The sequence below is a fragment of the Salmo salar genome, chromosome 07, assembly GCF_965601325.2.
Source record: "Salmo salar chromosome 07, fSalSal1, whole genome shotgun sequence".
NCBI classification, from domain to species: Eukaryota; Metazoa; Chordata; class Actinopteri; order Salmoniformes; family Salmonidae; genus Salmo; species Salmo salar.
In genome coordinates this window covers 43,305,925-43,323,221 of record NC_138297.1, presented here as the reverse complement: position 1 = coordinate 43,323,221, position 17,297 = coordinate 43,305,925, and the positions used below count along the sequence as shown (strand labels likewise).

Sequence of the window (17,297 nt, the reverse complement as noted above, 5' to 3'; positions counted from 1 at the left end):
TCCATTCCTCATGACCCCCCCCGCATTACCATGACCAGAGGCACAGTGACCTCCCTGACCAGCCCTGACCCTAGTGGTCGACTGTCTAGGGCGTGCACGGGGAAGGGTTGGTCCAACTGGACCAGGGGAATCCCTAACTTAGCCGCGACCCCACGGTCCATAAAACTCCCTGCTGCGCCTGAATCGACTAGCGCCTTAAACCGGGAGTGAGGGGAGAAACAAGGAAAGGACACTGACACATACATGTGACGGACAGGGGGCTCTGGGTGAGGCTGGTGCTGACTCACCTGAGGTGTCAAAGGAGCGCTCTGCCTGCCCTCTGGACTCCTAGGGGAGTCTCCCCAGCACCGGTCCACAGTGTGCCCTCTGCGACCACATGAGGTGCAGGAGCGACCTCCCCCTCCAGTCTTCCTGGCTGCTGCCCCCCCTATCTCCATAGGCGTGGGAGCAGGAGGACTGGAGGGTGGAATGAGCAGGGCCCGGGTCGGACGTCCGCGGGCGGCCAGCAGATTGTCCAGTCGGATGGACAGATCCACCAGTTGGTCCAGTGTGTGGGTCGTGTCCCGACAGGCTAATTCCCGGCGGACGTCCTCCCTCAAACTACAACGGTAGTGATCTATAAGGGCCCTCTCATTCCACCCTGCTCCCGCGGCCAGGGTCCGGAACTCGAGAGCGAAGTCCTGCGCGCTCCTCGTCTCCTGCCTCAGGTGAAACAGCCGCTCACCCGCCGCTCTCCCCTCCGGGGGATGATCGAATACTGCCCGAAAGCGGCGGGTGAACTCTGGGTAGTTGTCCCTGGCTGAGTCCGGACTGTCCCACACGGCGTTTGCCCATTCCAGGGCCTTACCCGTGAGGCAGGAGACGAGGACGCTGACGCTCTCCTCCCCCGAGGGAGAGGGACGAACGGTCGCCAGGTATAACTCCAACTGGAGCAAGAAGCCCTTACACCCAGCGGCCGTTCCATCGTACTCCCTGGGGGGAGCGAGTTTCACCCCACTGGTACTGGGTGCTGTGGGTGCTGGTGGGGGCGCAGGCTGTTGGCCTGCCGAGTTCAGGGGGCCGAGAGCGCGTCGGTCCCAGCTCTCCAGGCGCGCCAACACCTGATCCATGGCGTTCCCCAGCCGGTGGAGCAGGGTGGAGTGTTGGTCGACGGTTTCCTCCATGGACATGGCTGGCGCTGAAGCTCCTGCTGACTCCATTTAGTTACGGTACGTGATTTCTGTCACGGGCTGGCTCGAGGAACAACAGGAGAGGTAGAGTCAGGCGCAGGAGACAGAGAGAGTTCGTGACCACACTTCTTTATTTGAAGCACTGTACGTGGTCGACAAGGTATAGGGGCGCAGCCCTGAACGATTCTGCGGTGGTGTACACAAAATAAAAGAAACCACTGGCAGAAGGAAAAACTAAATACACGTTCTTACGAACACACAAAACCCGGACAAGCAACACAATCACGTACAACCACATACATCCTACGCTAACCTAAATAACCCCCCCTTACTAATGACTAACCCAAAACAGGTGTGTGCCTACCTAGACCTAACCAAACGAAAGTGAAACAAAAAGGGATCGATGGCAGCTAGTAGGCCGGCGACGACGACCGCCGAGCTCCGCCCGGCCGAGGAGGGGCGCCACCATCCGTCACTGTCGTGACAACTATATTATAATGATTCTATGAGATCGATTTATTTGTTGCTAGGTAGATAGCGTTAGTTATCGCTAGTCGGCCGTGCCAGCGCCAAAACGTGTGTATTTCTCCTCCTATAGGCTTGGCCTCAATCTTCTTTTTAAATGGTGAGCCAACATGTTTTCAGCTCTTTTATATCCACGACTGATCAAGACTCGTTTTGGAACGTTGAATTGCAATAAAAATCACAGTATCAAGTCGCAATACATATAGAATTGTGATATATCGTGATGAGATCGTATCGCGAGGTCCCTGGCAATTCCCAGTCCTATAGGAGAACCGTTTTTGTTTCCAGGTAGAACCCTTGTGGGTTCCATCTAGAACCATCTCTGGAAAGGGTTCTACATGGAACCCAAAATGTTTCCACTTGGAACCAAAAGGGTTCTACCTGGAACCAAAATGGGTTCTTCAAAGGGTTATCCTATGGGGACAGCCAGAGAACCCTTGTAGGTTCAAGATAGCACCGTTTTTTTTAGAAGGGTACACCATCGCATGCTGTTACTTCATACATCCCAATCACTCCCATGGAGAGAACAGTGTGGAAGATAAATTCTTCCCATTCATTCAATAACACTCTAGAGTCGTCCCATGTCATTTCAGCAAGCCATGACACCCACCATGTCACATCGTTCTGATATCGTTTCTGTAGTTAGAAACAGATAGGATGAGCATTCCTTCAACACTATTTTGTTAAAATATTATTTGATCTCTGAGAAATTAAGCTATTATGATTGCACCCAAATTCAAATCAATTCATTCAATATTCAATACATTTACTACCTGACATCCGATTTGGACCAAACTTTTTTCAAACAATGAGTTAGACATGAGAAATTCAAAGATATTCTCAAAAGCCACCTACGGACCCCCCACATCCCACGCCAATCACACCCCAACAACAAGTATACAGTATCCGTTCTCTATGTCTGACTAGTAGTATGGAGCTGCGGTTCTGAGTATTGTTTCTTCATACTATGTAATGTATTGTCAGTGAATTTGGTGATGTTTTTTTCCCCCTGTTCAGAGAAATGAGTCATTGAAGTTGTTAGGTTTATGTCCCATCCTACAGTACATCCTGATACTACCAGGTTCTGACCATTAGATGGTGATGTTTCAAATGCTAACTTTTTAGAATTTGTGGCACAAATCCAATGCAAGTCAATGTTAGTCAATGCATTTTTCACGCTTCATATACAAATCATCTAGAAGTAACATCGTTGAGCTACAAAATACTTTTTTGATACTTTAGCATGATTTGCTAATATAGATACCGTTGACTTGCATTGGATTTGTGCCAGAAAATCCTACAAATTCAGAATTTGAAACAGTGGACAATAAAACCAAAACATGTATTGCTGTCATACCTTGTCCATAGACCACTTACAGGGTAAGGAAACCAATAGGTAATTTTGTAATTGTAATTTTGTAATTTGGGTGAACTATCCCTTTAACATTGAGGGGTGGATTCTTTAACAAATATCATCTAAAAGCAGGAACAGCACCACCTAGTGGTCAGAACTAGGTAATACCAGGATGTAGGATGGGACGTAAACCTAACAACTTCAATCATTTTTACATTTTACATTTTAGTAATTTAGCAGACGCTCTTATCCAGAGCGACTTACAGTAGTGAACATACATTTCATACATTTAATTTCATGCATTTAAAAAAAAAAAATACATTATTGTTATTTAATTTTTTTGTCAATGAATAATTTCTCTAAGCGGGGGGGAAAAAACATCATCAAATTCACTGGGAATACATTACTCAGAGCAGGGAGGCAATACTCAGCTTCATGCTACTTGTCAGACATAGAGAACTGATACTATATATTCGTTGTTGGGGTGTGTGGTCTGTGGGTGGCTTCAGACAGTCTCTTTGGATTCCTCATGTCTAACTCATTGTTAGAAAAAAGTTTGGTCCAAATCAGATGTTAGGTACTATATTTTTGGAATATTATATGAACCCTATACATTTAAATGGGCAAATTTGGATATAATCAATTAGCTTAATTTCTCAGAGAAGAAAATGATATTTCAACAAAATAATGTTGCAGGAATTCTAATCTTATTTCTTTCTAACTACAGAAACAATTTCAGAACAATCTGACATGGTGGGTGTCGAAATGCTTCTGCTTTTTTGAGGTGGAACGACACTCTTGCCCTGCCCATCGAGGGTGTTACACCCATCTCATTTATATAAATAACAGGGCAACATTATCCACAATGATCCACCGATCAGCAGCAGTGCTCTGTGTGCTCTCAGAGCCTCTCACGTACACCAACCCTGTCCCTGTCCACCCAGCCCTGAGAGAAATAAAGAGAGCCTGCCCTATAGCGCTGCTGGCTCTGATCAATGGGTATTATGTCATTACCACGCTCATGCTTATGAACTCTCCCCGGGCTCTCCTGATCAGGGTTGGGGTCAGTTCCGTTTTCAATTCAGTCAATAATCCATTGTTTCCTATGAGGATTGTTCCACTTTCTGAACCGACTGAATTGAAAACTGAATCCTGAAAACTTGACCCTAACCCTAGCCATGCCCACTAACCATGCCCAAAACTTGACCCTGACCGTGGTCATGCACTCAGCTCTGCCAGCTGAGGCACTGGCACACACCACAGCTGAAGTTACTTTACAATGAGTTCCTAATGTACTGTTCAGCACTGTTCATATCTAGGCTATATATATATATAACATATGGCATGGTGTGAATTGTATCCAAACAGTCAAATTGGTGATAGTCTTGGATGTGTCTATTTGTGAGACACAGTGTGAGTGTCCTATGCAGTGTGTGTGTGTGTGTAGGGGGGGGGGGGGGGGGGGGGGGGGGGGTAGCCTACTCCTGTATGGTGGCCTGGAATATTGAGGAATAGATGGCTTAGAGATGTGCTCCCTCCTTCATTTCCCTCCAAAGAATTTTCCTCGTAATTCCCAATTCCCATAAAACCGGCCAGCAAAACTGTCCATCTCTTAGATGCTTCTTTTAGATCACAGATAACGACTCGGCCAAGGGACTAGAAGAAACGGAAAATGCAGATGGCAGATCTCAAATCTCTCAAAAGCACTTGCTCTTTCTTTTCCATCGAATCGTTGACCAGAAAACCATTCACGAAACCAACCCTATTGTCAGTGTTCATGCCATGTTTCAATGGCTACACCAGTTAAAGGCTCTCTCAATGGCATGCCCAAATTCCATCAGAAACTCTCTGTTAACAGCCTACAAATGAGTGCGCATAAAACATCAAGCGAAATGCTTCCATCAAAATGAAGTTCTGCAAATGTTGAAAGTCTCTTCATGGTAAATCAACAGTGTAATTTCTCCAAATACACAGTCCTGTGACGTGTCAGGTGGAGTGGCATTTGGGATGCACATTTTAAGTTCACCATGGTCCCTGTCTTTATTTGTTTGCCAGTGTCAAATATGCCATCGTTGAGTGAATGCACTATGACATCAAATATAGAGCCTACAGCCTGTTACAGACATGCGCTGTGCACACTCAGTGATAATGCGTATCACACAAATCATTGCACTTTTCAAAATCTATTAATGTTCCTCTTCCTTACCTATCTGGCAGGAAACCAGGAGCTGCGCAATGGAAATCAGCACCCTGGATACAGTCAGTTCCATAGTCTCCGATTCAGCGCCAAAACTGAATTTTAAACGAAAAAAATTATTGTTGCAAAACAATCTGAAATTCTAAGATGCTACACTTGGTTCATACCGACGATGTCGTCGCTCCGGTCCTCCTGCCTCTCTTTCCTCCCTGTCTTTCGTTCTCTGCTTGGAGGAAACGGAGTGACTGGCTCCACTCTCTCACGTACAACACTGGCTGGGTATGGAGAGGGGGATTGGTTATGCGCGCCGCCCACTACTCACACAGGCGCATCGGGAGGGAAAAAGCAGATTGTTGAACATACTCTCTAAATGGTGATGTGAAATGGCTAGTGATAAAAGTGAAACGTGCACATTCAGAAGGTAAACTTTTACTCACAAAGACGAATTGCCAATTTATTGCCTAATGAAACTACACTAAGAAGTTGTGATCTAAATGAAAAATAGAGCCAAATCAGTATAATTGCATGATGGAGAAGTAAAGCCAGGATAATGTCTAGGGGCCTACTATAACAGCTGGGAGATGAGTAGGGCTGTTCCATCATTTACCAATAATAAGGGCCTACGACTGTGCCACTATTCATCTGAATGAACCTGTGTGAAATTGTTGTTCACAAACACTTCCATATTCCTACAGGAATCCAGATCTCAAGTCTCGTTCTCTTTCTCCTCTGCAGAGTATGAAGCTGGGGTAGGATGTTGGCTTTGCCCCATATGAGACCTCTATTACTGTTGCTCTGTTTATATGGTGCTGGGCAACATGATCTTACAGTCTCAATGAAGGCTCATGTTCTCCGTGGCCGACGTGAGTAAGACATTTAAGCATGCTTAACCCTTGCAAGGCTTCCGGTCCAGACAGCATCCCTAGCCACGGTCATCACTAAGCTCGGGGCCCTGGGTCTGAACCTCATCCTGTGTAACTGGGTCCTTTACTTCCTGACGGGCCAACCCCTGATGGTGAATGTAGGCAACAACATCTCCACCACACTGATTCTCAACACGGGGGCCCCAACAAGGGTGTGTGATCAGCCCCCCTCCTGTACTCCCTGTTCACCAATGACAATAGTTTGCTGATGACAGAACAGTGGCCTGATTACTAACAACAAAGAGACAGCCTATAGCAGGCTTCCCCAACTGGCGGCCTGCAGGCCGAAGTTGGTTCGCAGATGGTTTTATTTGCCCCCCCCCCCCCCCAAGTTTTTGGACCCCGGGGGGACATAATAGACTTTAAAAAAACAAGGAAATCAGCTCCAAGTGATTTTAATTTAAGAAATCCGTTCCCAAGTATTCCCACGCATAATAGAGAAACACGTTGTCACGACTTCCGCCGAAGTCGGTCCCTCTCCTTGTTCGGACGGCGTTCGGTGGTCGACCTTCTAGCCACCGCCGATCCACTTTTCATTTTCCATTGGTTTTGTCTTGTCTTCCATCACACCTGGTTCCATTTCCATCAATTACATGTTGTGTATTTAACCCTCTGTTCCCCCCCCCCCATGTCCTTGTCCGTAATTGTTTGTTGTCAGTGCTTGTGCACGTTATGTTCTGGTGTGTGTCGGGTTATGTACCCATTTATTTCATTTTTCTGTATCCGGTGGGTTTTGATGATTAAACTGAGCCGTTGGAAACACAGTTTTGCTCTCCTGTGTCTGACTTCTCTGCCGCCAGTACGCACCCCTGACAGAATTACGGACCACTACGATGGAGTCAGCAGGAGCAGGTACCCCGGTATCCTGGTTCCAGTGGGATTCGTCTCTCCCTGCCCCAGAAATACGATGGGAAGGCTGCGAACTGCCAGGGGTTCCTTCTCCAACTGGACCTATACCTGGCCACCATCCACCCGGCTCCGTCAAGTCGTGAGAGGGTGTCCGCCCTCGTCTCTGCCTCACCGGGAAAGCCCTGGAGTGGGCCAATGCCGTATGGAGAGAGGGAGATGCGGCGTTGGACCAGTTTGAGGAGTGAGCGCCTCTTCCATCTGAGGCAGGAGACGAGGAGCGCCCAGGAGTTCGCCCTGGAGTTTAGAACACTGGCGCGGGATGGAACGACAGGGCCCTGATCAACCATTACCGCTGCAGTCTGCGCGAGGACGTCCGTCGGGAGTTGGCCTGCAGAGACACCACCCTTATGTTTGACCAGCTGGTGGACCTGTCTATCCGGCTGGACAACCTGCTGGCTACCCGCGGATGTTCAGATCGGGGTCTGGTGGTTCCATCCCCCCGCAGCCCCTCTCCGATACCCATGGAGCTGGGAGGGGCGGTGCGCAGGGAGACCGGAGGGGGTTCCAGCTCGTGCACCATCTGTGGCCGCAGAGGTCACACTGCCGGTCGGTGCCGGGTTGGTTCCTCTGGGGATCGAGGTAACAGGCAGGGTGCTCTGGCGTCACCCCAGGTGAGCCGTCACAATTCTCGCCCAGAGTCCTCTGTTGCTCATATGTTTGTCTATGTTACCTTTTCTGAGTTTTCCCCGCATTCCCAGCATAAGGCACTCGTCAATTCAGGCGCGGCAGGGAACTTTATAGATAGAACGTTCACCTATAGTTTAGGGATCCCCATTGTTCCCGTGGCTGTGCCCTTCCCCGTTCACGCCTTAGATAGTCGACCATTAGGGTCAGGTTTGATCAGGGAGGTCACCGCTCTTCTGGGCATGGTGACGCAGGGGGGGGCACAAGGAGAGAATTAGTCTCTACCTTATTGACTCTCCTGCATTTCCCGTGGTGCTAGGCCTACCCTGGCTAGTTTGTCATGACCCCATTGTTTCTTGGCCACAGAGGGCTCTCACGGGGTGGTCGCGGGAGTGCTCGGAGAGGTGTTTAGGGGTTTCCGTTGGTGCTACTACGGTGGAGAGTCCAGACCAGGTCTCCACCGTGCGCATTTCCCCTGAATATGCTGATTTGGCTCTCGCCTTCTCTAAAAAGAAGGCGACTCAATAACCACCCCATCGACGGGGCGATTGTGCGATAAATCTCCTGGTAGACACTGCACTTCCCAGGAGTCACGTGTATCCCCTCTCACAGGCGGAGACGGAGGCTATGGAAACATGTGTCCCCGAATCCCTGCGTCAGGGGTACATTCGGTCCTCCACTTCACCCGCATCCTCGAGTTTCTTTTTTGTGAAGAAGAAGGAGGGAGGTCTATGCCCGTGTATTTACTATCGGGGTCTGAATCAGATCACTGTGAGGTATAGCTACCCGCTACCACTCATAGCCACAACGATTGAGTCAATGTACGGGGCGCACTTCTTCACCAAACTTGATCTCAGGAGCGCTTACAACCTGGTGCGTGTCCGAGAGGGAGACGAGTGGAAGACAACTTTCAGTACCACCTCAGGGCACTATGAGTATCTCGGCATGCCGTACGGGTTGATGAATGCGCCATCAGTCTTCCAAGCTTTTGTAGACAAGATTTTCCGGGACCTGCACGGGCAGGGTGTAGTGTTGTATATTGATGACATTCTGCTATACTCCGCTACACGCGCCGAGCATGTGTCCCTGGTGCACAGGGTGCTTGGTCGCCTGTTGGAGCATAACCTGTACGTCAAGGCTGAGAAATGCTTGTTTTTCCAGCAATCCGTCTCCTTCCTAGGATATCGCATTTCCACCGCAGGGGTGGAGATGGAGAGTGACCGCATTTCAGCTGTGTGTAATTGACTGACTCCCACCACGGTAAAGGAGGTGCAGTGGTTCTTAGGGTTTGCCAACTACTACCGGAGGTCTATCCGAGGTTTTGGTCAGGTAGCGGCTCCCATTACCTCACTGATGAAGGGGGGCCCGGTGCGTTTGCAGTGGTCGGTTGAGGCGGACAGGGCTTTTAGTCACCTGAGGGCTCTGTTTACCTCGGCTCCCGTGCTGGCCCATCCGGATCCCTCTTTGGCGTTCATAGTGGAGGTGGACGCGTTCGAGGCTGGGATAGGAGCGGTGCTCTCTCAGCGCTCGGGTACGCCACCGAAGCTCCGCCCCTGTGCCTTCTTCTCGAAGAAGCTCAGCCCGGCGGAGCGAAACTATGACGTGGTGGACCGGGAGCTGTTGGCTGTCGTCCACCGCAATCTGGAGTACATCCGGGCAGCGAGGAGACTGAACCCTCGCCAGGCAAGGTGGGCCATGTTTTTCACCTGTTTTGTGTTTACACTTTCCTACAGACCAGGCTCCCAGAACGTGAAGGCAGACGCATTGTCCCAGCTGTATGACACAGAGGAGCGGCCCATGGATCCTACCCCCATACTCCCCGCCTCCTGCCTGGTGGCGCCGGTAGTGTGGGAGCTGGACGCGGACATTGAGCAGGCGTTACGTGCAGAGCCCGCTCCTGGGCGTCTGTACTTCCCGTCTGCTGTTCATGATCGGTTGATCTATTGGGCCCACACGTCACCCTCCTCTGGTCATCCTGGGATCGGTCGGACAGTGCTCTATTTGAGCGGGAGGTACTGGTGGCCTACCTTGGCTAAGGACGTGAGGGTTTATGTTTCCTCCTGCTCGGTGTGCGCCCAGTGTAAGGCTCCTAGCCACCTGCCCAGAGGTAAGTTACACCTCTTACCCGTTCCACAGCGGCCTTGGTCGCACCTGTTGGTGGATCTTCTAACTCCACTTCAACTCTCACAGGGTAACACCACGATCCTGGTCGTTTCTCTAAGTCCTATCGTCTCCTTCCTCTGCCCGGTCTCCCTACAGCCCTACAGACTGCGGAAGCCCTGTTTACACACGTCTTCCGGCACTACGGGGTGCCTGAGGATATAGTGTCTGATCGGGGTCCCCAGTTCACATCTAGGGTCTGGAAGGCATTCATGGAGCATCTGGGGTCTCGATCAGCCTTACTTCAGGTTTTCACCCTGAGAGTAATGGGCAGGTGGAGAGAGTGAACCAGGATTTGAGTAGGTGTCTGCCGTCCTATTGCCAGGACTGGCCGGGGGAGTGGGCGGCGTACGTGCCCTGGGCCGAGATGGCACAGAACTCACTCCGCCACTCCTCCACTAACATCTCTCCCTTCCAGTGCCTACTGGGGTACCAGCCGGTTCTGGCACCTAGGCATCAGGGTCAGACCGAGGTTCCTGCGGTGGACGACTGGTTCAGGCACGCAGAGGAGACATGGGAAGCCGTCCGTGTCTCCCTTCAGCAGGCCGTGACGCTCCAAAAGAAGAACGCAGATCGCACCGTAGTGAGACCCCGGTGTTCGCACCGGGGTACCGGGTCTGGCTCTCGACCCAAAACCTGCCCCTCCGCCTGCCCTGCCGGAAGCTGGGCCCACGGTTTGTGGGGCCATTTAAAGTCCTGAGGAGAGTGAACGAGGTATGTTATAGGCTACAGCTTCCACCCGATTACCGTATTAACCCCTTGTTTCACGTGTCTCTCCTCAGGCCGGTGTTGGCTGGCTCGCTCCAGGAGTCTGAGGTCCGGAGGAGAGGTGCTGGGTTCTGGTCGAGGACGTGTTGGACCCTTCTATGCTGCAAGAGTTTCACCGTCTTCGTCCGGATCACCCTGCGCCTCGCCCTCCGGGTCGTCCCCGAGGCCGGTGTTGATGCGCTGCTGGAGCCGTGCGTCAAGGGGGGGGTACTGTCACGACTTCCGCCGAAGTCGGTCCCTCTCCTTGTTCGGGCGGCGTTCGGTGGTCGACGTCACCGACCTTCTAGCCATCGCCGATCCACTTTTCATTTTCCATTGGTTTTGTCTTGTCTTCCATCACATCTGGTTCCAATTCCATCAATTACATGTTGTGTATTTAACCCTCTGTTCCCCCCCATGTCCGGGTCCGTAATTGTTTGTTGTCAGTGCTTGTGCACGTTATGTTCTGGTGTGCATCGGGTTATGTACCCATTTATTTCATTTTTCTGTATCCGGTGGGTTTTGATGATTAAACTGAGCCGTTGGAAACACAGTTTTGCTCTCCTGTGTCTGACTTCTCTGCTGCCAGTACGCACCCCTGACACACGTGATCATATAGAAATGGAACCAAGGTTTGAAATTATAATGTTTTAGTCAAATATTATATCTGTTTGGGCTTCTTGCGGTCAATTTGCAGTCTACAAATAATTTGTAAATATGTTCCGGCCCCCCGACCATCCGCTCAAGAAAAAATAGGCCTGCGGCTGAATCTAGTTGATGATCCCTGGCCTACAGGAAGGAGGTGAGGGCCCTGGCAGAGTGGTGCAAGAAAAATAACCTCTCCCTCAACATCAACAAAACAAAGGAGGCCACAGTGGAGAGGGTTTAAGAAGGCGCAACAGCGTTGCAGTGAAGATGGTGAAAAGCTTCCATTTTCTCGGCGTGCACATCACTGACAACCTGAAATGGTCCATGTACACAGACAGTGTGGTGAAGAAGGCACGACAGCTGCAATTGCACCGTCCGCAACCGCAGGGCTCTCTAGAGGGTGGTGCGGTCAGCCCAACGCATCACTGGGGGCACACTGCCTGCCCTCCAGGACATCTACAGCACCCGGTGACAACGGAAGGCCAAGAAGATCATCAAGGACCTCAGCCACCAGAGCCACTACCATTGAGACATTACAGGTGCATCAAATCTGGGTCCAAGAGACTGAAAAACAGCTTTTATCTTCAGGCCATCAGACTGTTAAACAGTCATCACAAGCCAGCCTGCACCCAGTACCCTGCCCTGAACCTTAGTCACTGTTACTAGCCAGCTACCACCTGGTACTCTACCCTGAACCTTAGAGACTACTGCCCAATATACATACTTATTGAACACTGGTCACTTTAATGATGTTTACATACTGTTTTACACACTTCATATGTATATACTGAATTTTAGTCAAGGCTGATCCTATATAACTAGTGCTGTACACACCTTTTCTATTAATTTACTGCCATACTGTCTATATATTTATATTACGTGCTCAACATTGCTCGTTCTGATATTTCTTAAATTCTTACTTGAATTTTGGGGATTTGGGTGTTTTATATTGTTAGGTATTATGGCACTGTTGGAGCTAGAAACATAAGCATTTCACTGCACCTGCAATAACATCTGCAACATGACCAATAAAATTAGATTTGATTTGATTTTGATTTTGATTTTTGGTCGAATGAGAGGTTTGGCCGAGAGCCTCTTCTCACAATGTGCACCCTTGGATACTTCCACTCTAATCTGGAGGCTGGACTTAAACACACAATAACATGCTACTCCACGGCTCCCGCTTGTTTTCCCTTTGCATACATTAACATAATTTAGAGGATTATCTTGAATTTATGCAGGAAGGATCTGCATTTCACTTGTTGGACCACAATTTTTCAGGGTGCTCAATACAATGTCGTTTTGCTTCTCAAGTTCCGCCGCACTGTGTGTGTGTGTGTGTGTGTGTGTGTGTGTGTGTGTGTGTGTGTGTGTGTGTGTGTGTGTGTGTGTGTGTGTGTGTGTGTGTGTGTGTGTGTGTGTGTGTGTGTGTGTGTGTGTGTGTGTGTGTGCATGCGTGCGTGGGATTCCTCTATGCTTGGCTTGTGACTGAACCTGTGGCTTTCTGGAAGCGACCTGTTGCTAGTTAAGACTTTTCGCTTGGCAGAGAGGAGAGTAGAGCAACAGGGTTAGCTTCCAGGCAGGTCAGTTAAGTCCTTCCTCTCACTGCATAGAGAGAGAATAGCAGCGAAATAACAGACAGCAAAAAGACAACATTCTGTTTTGATTGAGAATAAAGTTGTATTGTATTGTGTATGAGACCCACTTACCCTTCCCTCAAAGACACAGGTGCTGCAGCGATAGGGAGTAAAAACACATGAGAGAGATCACATCCTCGATCTTTATCAACCAAGTACGATAGGTATGGGACAATTCAATATATATGTTGGCAGTATTGGGTCGGATTGTCAACGGAAGCCATTACACTACAAAAATAGAGATAGGGAGTAGAGGACCAGAGCTATTGGTCAATGAATAGTCTCTCCCCATCAGCCCTTTGTGGGCTGACCTGCAAGTGAGGCTGATCGATTTAAGATGACACATAAAGGGCTTAGTAGAAGTGCATCAATAAAGGGAGTGGATGTGGGATACTGTGTAAATCTTTGGCTGCTGGTAAACACAGCATTGTTTACGACCAGAGAAAGCTCTACTTCGGTGCAAGGTGTTCGGTTACTTCTGAGGGAGTGACTGTGTCTGTGTGTGGTTGCTGGTGTCTGGAGTCAGTCTGGGTGATGAAGGGCCCTGGGATGGGATCAGTTACTGAGGGAATATGAAACACACAGGCCAGTGTTAGAGAGAAGACAATGGTAGAACACTGCTATCTCCCTAGCTGACCTCGCCACACCTGCGATACAGTTACCTGTGGTAAACAAACACACAAACCATGGGAGAGAAAGAGGGACACAAACAGCTAGACTAACATAAGACTGTTTGTCAACGAAGAGGATTCCCCCTGGATTTGACCAGCCTAGGCGTCGGCAGTTTCTTGTTTAGCTACTAACAGTATTCTGCTAATCAATGTCAAGCCTTCAGTACAGCACAGCATCATATCTTCCCTACTGTATGCATTCAGTGCTTCTTCCTGTTACACGCATAGAAGCATTATTGAGTGCAAGTTAGTAGTAAAAGTCAGGTACCCAGACTAGAATTTAACACGGTTCTGTTGGGTCTTTTTAGTGTCCTCTGTCTGTAACAATGGCTTCCCATGGTGTCTTCCTCTCTTCATCTGCCTTCATGGCCTCTAAGATAACCTGAATCTTCTCACTCCCTGCTGATGTGGCTTCCTCGACTGCCTCAGCCCTGTTTCCATGGCACCCTGGTAGGTTGTAGCCCAAATGTCAACATCATTGACAGCCAACTGTCGCGGCTGAAGTTCAATATTCCGGACACGCCGTTGCATAACCCCAAAGGATCAATGCCTGTCTCAGCCACTCACAGATAGGCGTGCGTGCTAGCAGGCGAAAGCACACCCCCCTCGCTGTCAACTCATTGTACGTGGCTGCACACACGCACACACACACACACACACACCCCTCGCTGTCTGTCTTCTCTGTCTGTGGCTGTGCTGCTCACTGGCTGGCTGCACACGGCAACATCCTCTCAGGCGATGCGGTTTTTGATTGAGTTATGTAACCTTACCAAATAGCGTGATTGCACTCTTTTCAACTATAGCATAAGTCAATGCAGCTTTTATGCTATAGTCCATCAACGCTCTAACTAAAGGAGGCAGGAGGGAGCACTGCATCTGTACAAAACCCTCTAAAAGCCCCCACAGACTCAGTTAAGCAGTCTGCTTCCTGTAATGGGCCTCAACCAGCTTTCAGTCAGTCATGTACCAGAGAGATGTCTGACTGAGAAGGGACATTTACCTCACGGTGACAGTCCAGTCCCTCTGTGTGGGTCTTGGGCCTCCTCTGCAGCTCCTTCAGTGGAACAGAGAGCTGCCAGAGGCCAGAGACAACAGCAGTGGGACAGGCAGCCATAGAGACAGCAGCCAGAGTGGAGCAATCGTCTGTGAATCAACAGCAGCAGAAGCAACAGCAACACAGAGCTCCTTCAGTCATCCTCAAAGGCCCTGGTGTGGCATTCCAGCCAGTCCCTCTCATGTGACATCAGGCTTCCCCGAGCCCAGAGAAAGGAGAGCGGTGCGTGGCAGGGCTTTCATCGGGACCACAGAACCAGAGAGTCAAAGAGCAGCAAGTCAGTGCCTGTCTACCCTCCTGTCTCCACCTCCCTCTAGGGATAAAACAAAGACCAGAGACAACCAGACCCCCGGTCCACTAACACATAAAGAACACACACACACAGACACGTATGCATACACACATTTTCACATATAACTGAGAGAGGAGCCAAGCCTGCGGTGTTCTTTATCAAGAGGCAGGAGGAGGTGCAGAGGCCTCTCATATGATGAGCTATCAATCATATTTCCCTGCTCTGCTGGTGAGCAAGAGCCTGGTAAAAACTTGAACCTTTCAGCTTTACATGTTCAGTGATATGCATATGGACTTACTCTAGTATAGGCTAAGTCCTAATGCTGTATGAAAGCCAATAGCCAATCAGCTGGAGGTCCAGGTTTCCTAGCAACGCGCTAACAGAAGGGTAAGGCCATGTCAAACCAGTATGACCCTCACACAGCTGGAGAATAGGCAAAATCACTGCAATATTCCTCAAGAAGGGCCAGACCGACACATAAAGCCTGAACTTTGACATGAAGATATATTGTAATGAGCAGGAATGCATAGCCTTTCTACAATCTTAATTCTTAATTCCTAAGACGTTAATGCCATTCTGCTCTAGCGCTGTGCGTTTGTAATGGCATAATGTAGTATTCAGCTATTCTCTTTTTTAAAGCAGCTCTCCTTTTTTCTTCAGGTGTCACATCTCACAAAGGACTTCCTGGGAACTCACAGTGAGCCTCTGATTCAATGACATTCCTCTCCACAATAGCCCTCTGAGTATCTCTTATACCCTGGCTAAGAGCTGCACGCAAGGGGTCGAGCTACTAACTAACACAAAGCTCTTACAGCAATGGTCAGAGAGAGTGTACGTGTTGAGAGATAGTGAGAGAGAGAGAGAGAGAGAGAGAGAGCGAGAAAGAGAGAGAGAGAGAGAGAAAGAGAGAGAGAGGGAGAGAGAGAGAGGGAGAGAGAGAGAGAGAGAGAGAGAGAGAGGGAGAGAGAGAGAGAGAGAGAAAGAGAGAGAAGAGAGAGAGAGAGAGAGAGAGAGAGAGAGAGAGAGAGAGAGAGAGAGGGAGAGAGAGAACGAGAGAAGACGGCTGGGGATCCAAGTGCCATTTGGCCCTGCTTGCCATTTCGCATGCCTTATTCCTTGGATGTTTACAATTACAGTTACTTCTCCAGAGAGAAGGCAGAACCTACAACAAAGCAGAAGCAGGAATTAGATGTGATTCTGCTGGGTGATTCTGCAATCACATTGTGGTCTCTAATGTGTTTTGCGAATTTTAGTGAGTTGAGCGTTTACTTCAGTGTGTGTGTTTGGAGCCTTCCTCAGTCTGACATCCTGAAATGGATTGTTGCTAGGCTCCATGGAAAGAAGGCACCAGGCAGGCCTATTATATCCACTCTCAGAGCAGGGGCAGTGTTCCGTAAAAGCACCCGTGTACCTCCTCCCTCCTCCCCTCATCATTTATCCTGTCAGTTCACATCCATGAAAGACTGACCAACTGCACTTTGCCCCAAATTAATTGTTTTGCACACGACCTGCAGTAGCCCCCAATGTTGTCTTCGATTTGACAATACTGTCGAACTTGGAGGGCCAATGTAACTTTAGGCACAGAATCAATCAATCAAATGCATTTTTATAAAGCCCTTTTATATCAGCAGATACCCAGCCTAAAACCCCAAAGAGCAAGCAATGCAGAGGCAGAAGCGCAGTGGAAAAACTCTGTAGAGGGCAGGAACGTAGGAAGAAACCTAGAGAGGAAGCAGGCACCGAGGCATGGCCAGGTAGAGATTTAAGAGTGCAGTGCCTTCAGAAAGTATTCACACCCCTTGACTTTTTCCAAATGTTGTCAACGATCTAAACAAAATACTCTGTAATGTCAAAGAGGAAGAAAAGTTCTAACGTTTCTAAAAAATAAACAAATGAAACATGAATATATCTTGATTAGATAGGTATTTAACCCCTTGAGTCAATACATGTTAGCGATTACAGCTGTGAGTCTTTCTGGGTAAGCCTCTAAGAGCTTTCCACACCTGGATTGTGCAACGTTTGCCCATTATTCTTTTAAAAATTCTTCAAGCTCTGTGAAATTCGTTGTTGATCATTGCTAGACAATCATTTTTAGGTCTTGCCATAGATTTTCAAGCAGATTTAAGTCAAAACTGTAACTTGGCCCCTCAGGAACATTTACTTTCTTCTTGGTAAGCAACACCAGTGTAGATTTGGCCTTGTGTTTTAGTTTATTGACCTGCGGAAAGGTGAATTAATCTCCCAGTGTCTGGTGGAAAGCAGACTGAACCGTTTTCCTCTAGGATTTTGCCTGTGCTTAGCTCCATTCCAGCTTATTTTTTATTCTGAAAAGCTCCCCAGTCCTTAACGATGACAAGCATACCCATAACATGAGGCAGCCCACCACT

At 48.9% G+C, this 17,297-nt stretch overlaps 1 protein-coding gene across 3 annotated transcripts in view; it reads right to left on the bottom strand.

Annotated features, from left to right (window-relative positions):
* The window catches only part of LOC106609210 (receptor-type tyrosine-protein phosphatase zeta), a 54,432-nt gene extending 48,921 nt beyond the window's left edge, over positions 1 to 5,511 (bottom strand). For 2 of the 3 annotated variants that reach the window (XM_014207732.3, XM_014207735.3), the window contains exon 1: positions 5,255 to 5,511. In XM_014207732.3, the coding sequence (XP_014063207.3) occupies positions 5,255 to 5,318 (64 nt within the window). In that variant the 5' untranslated portion in view covers positions 5,319 to 5,511. The remainder of the gene's footprint in view (positions 1 to 5,254) is intronic. The other variant, XM_014207734.3, reaches the window with a different exon arrangement.
* Positions 5,512 to 17,297: the final 11,786 nt, after the last annotated feature.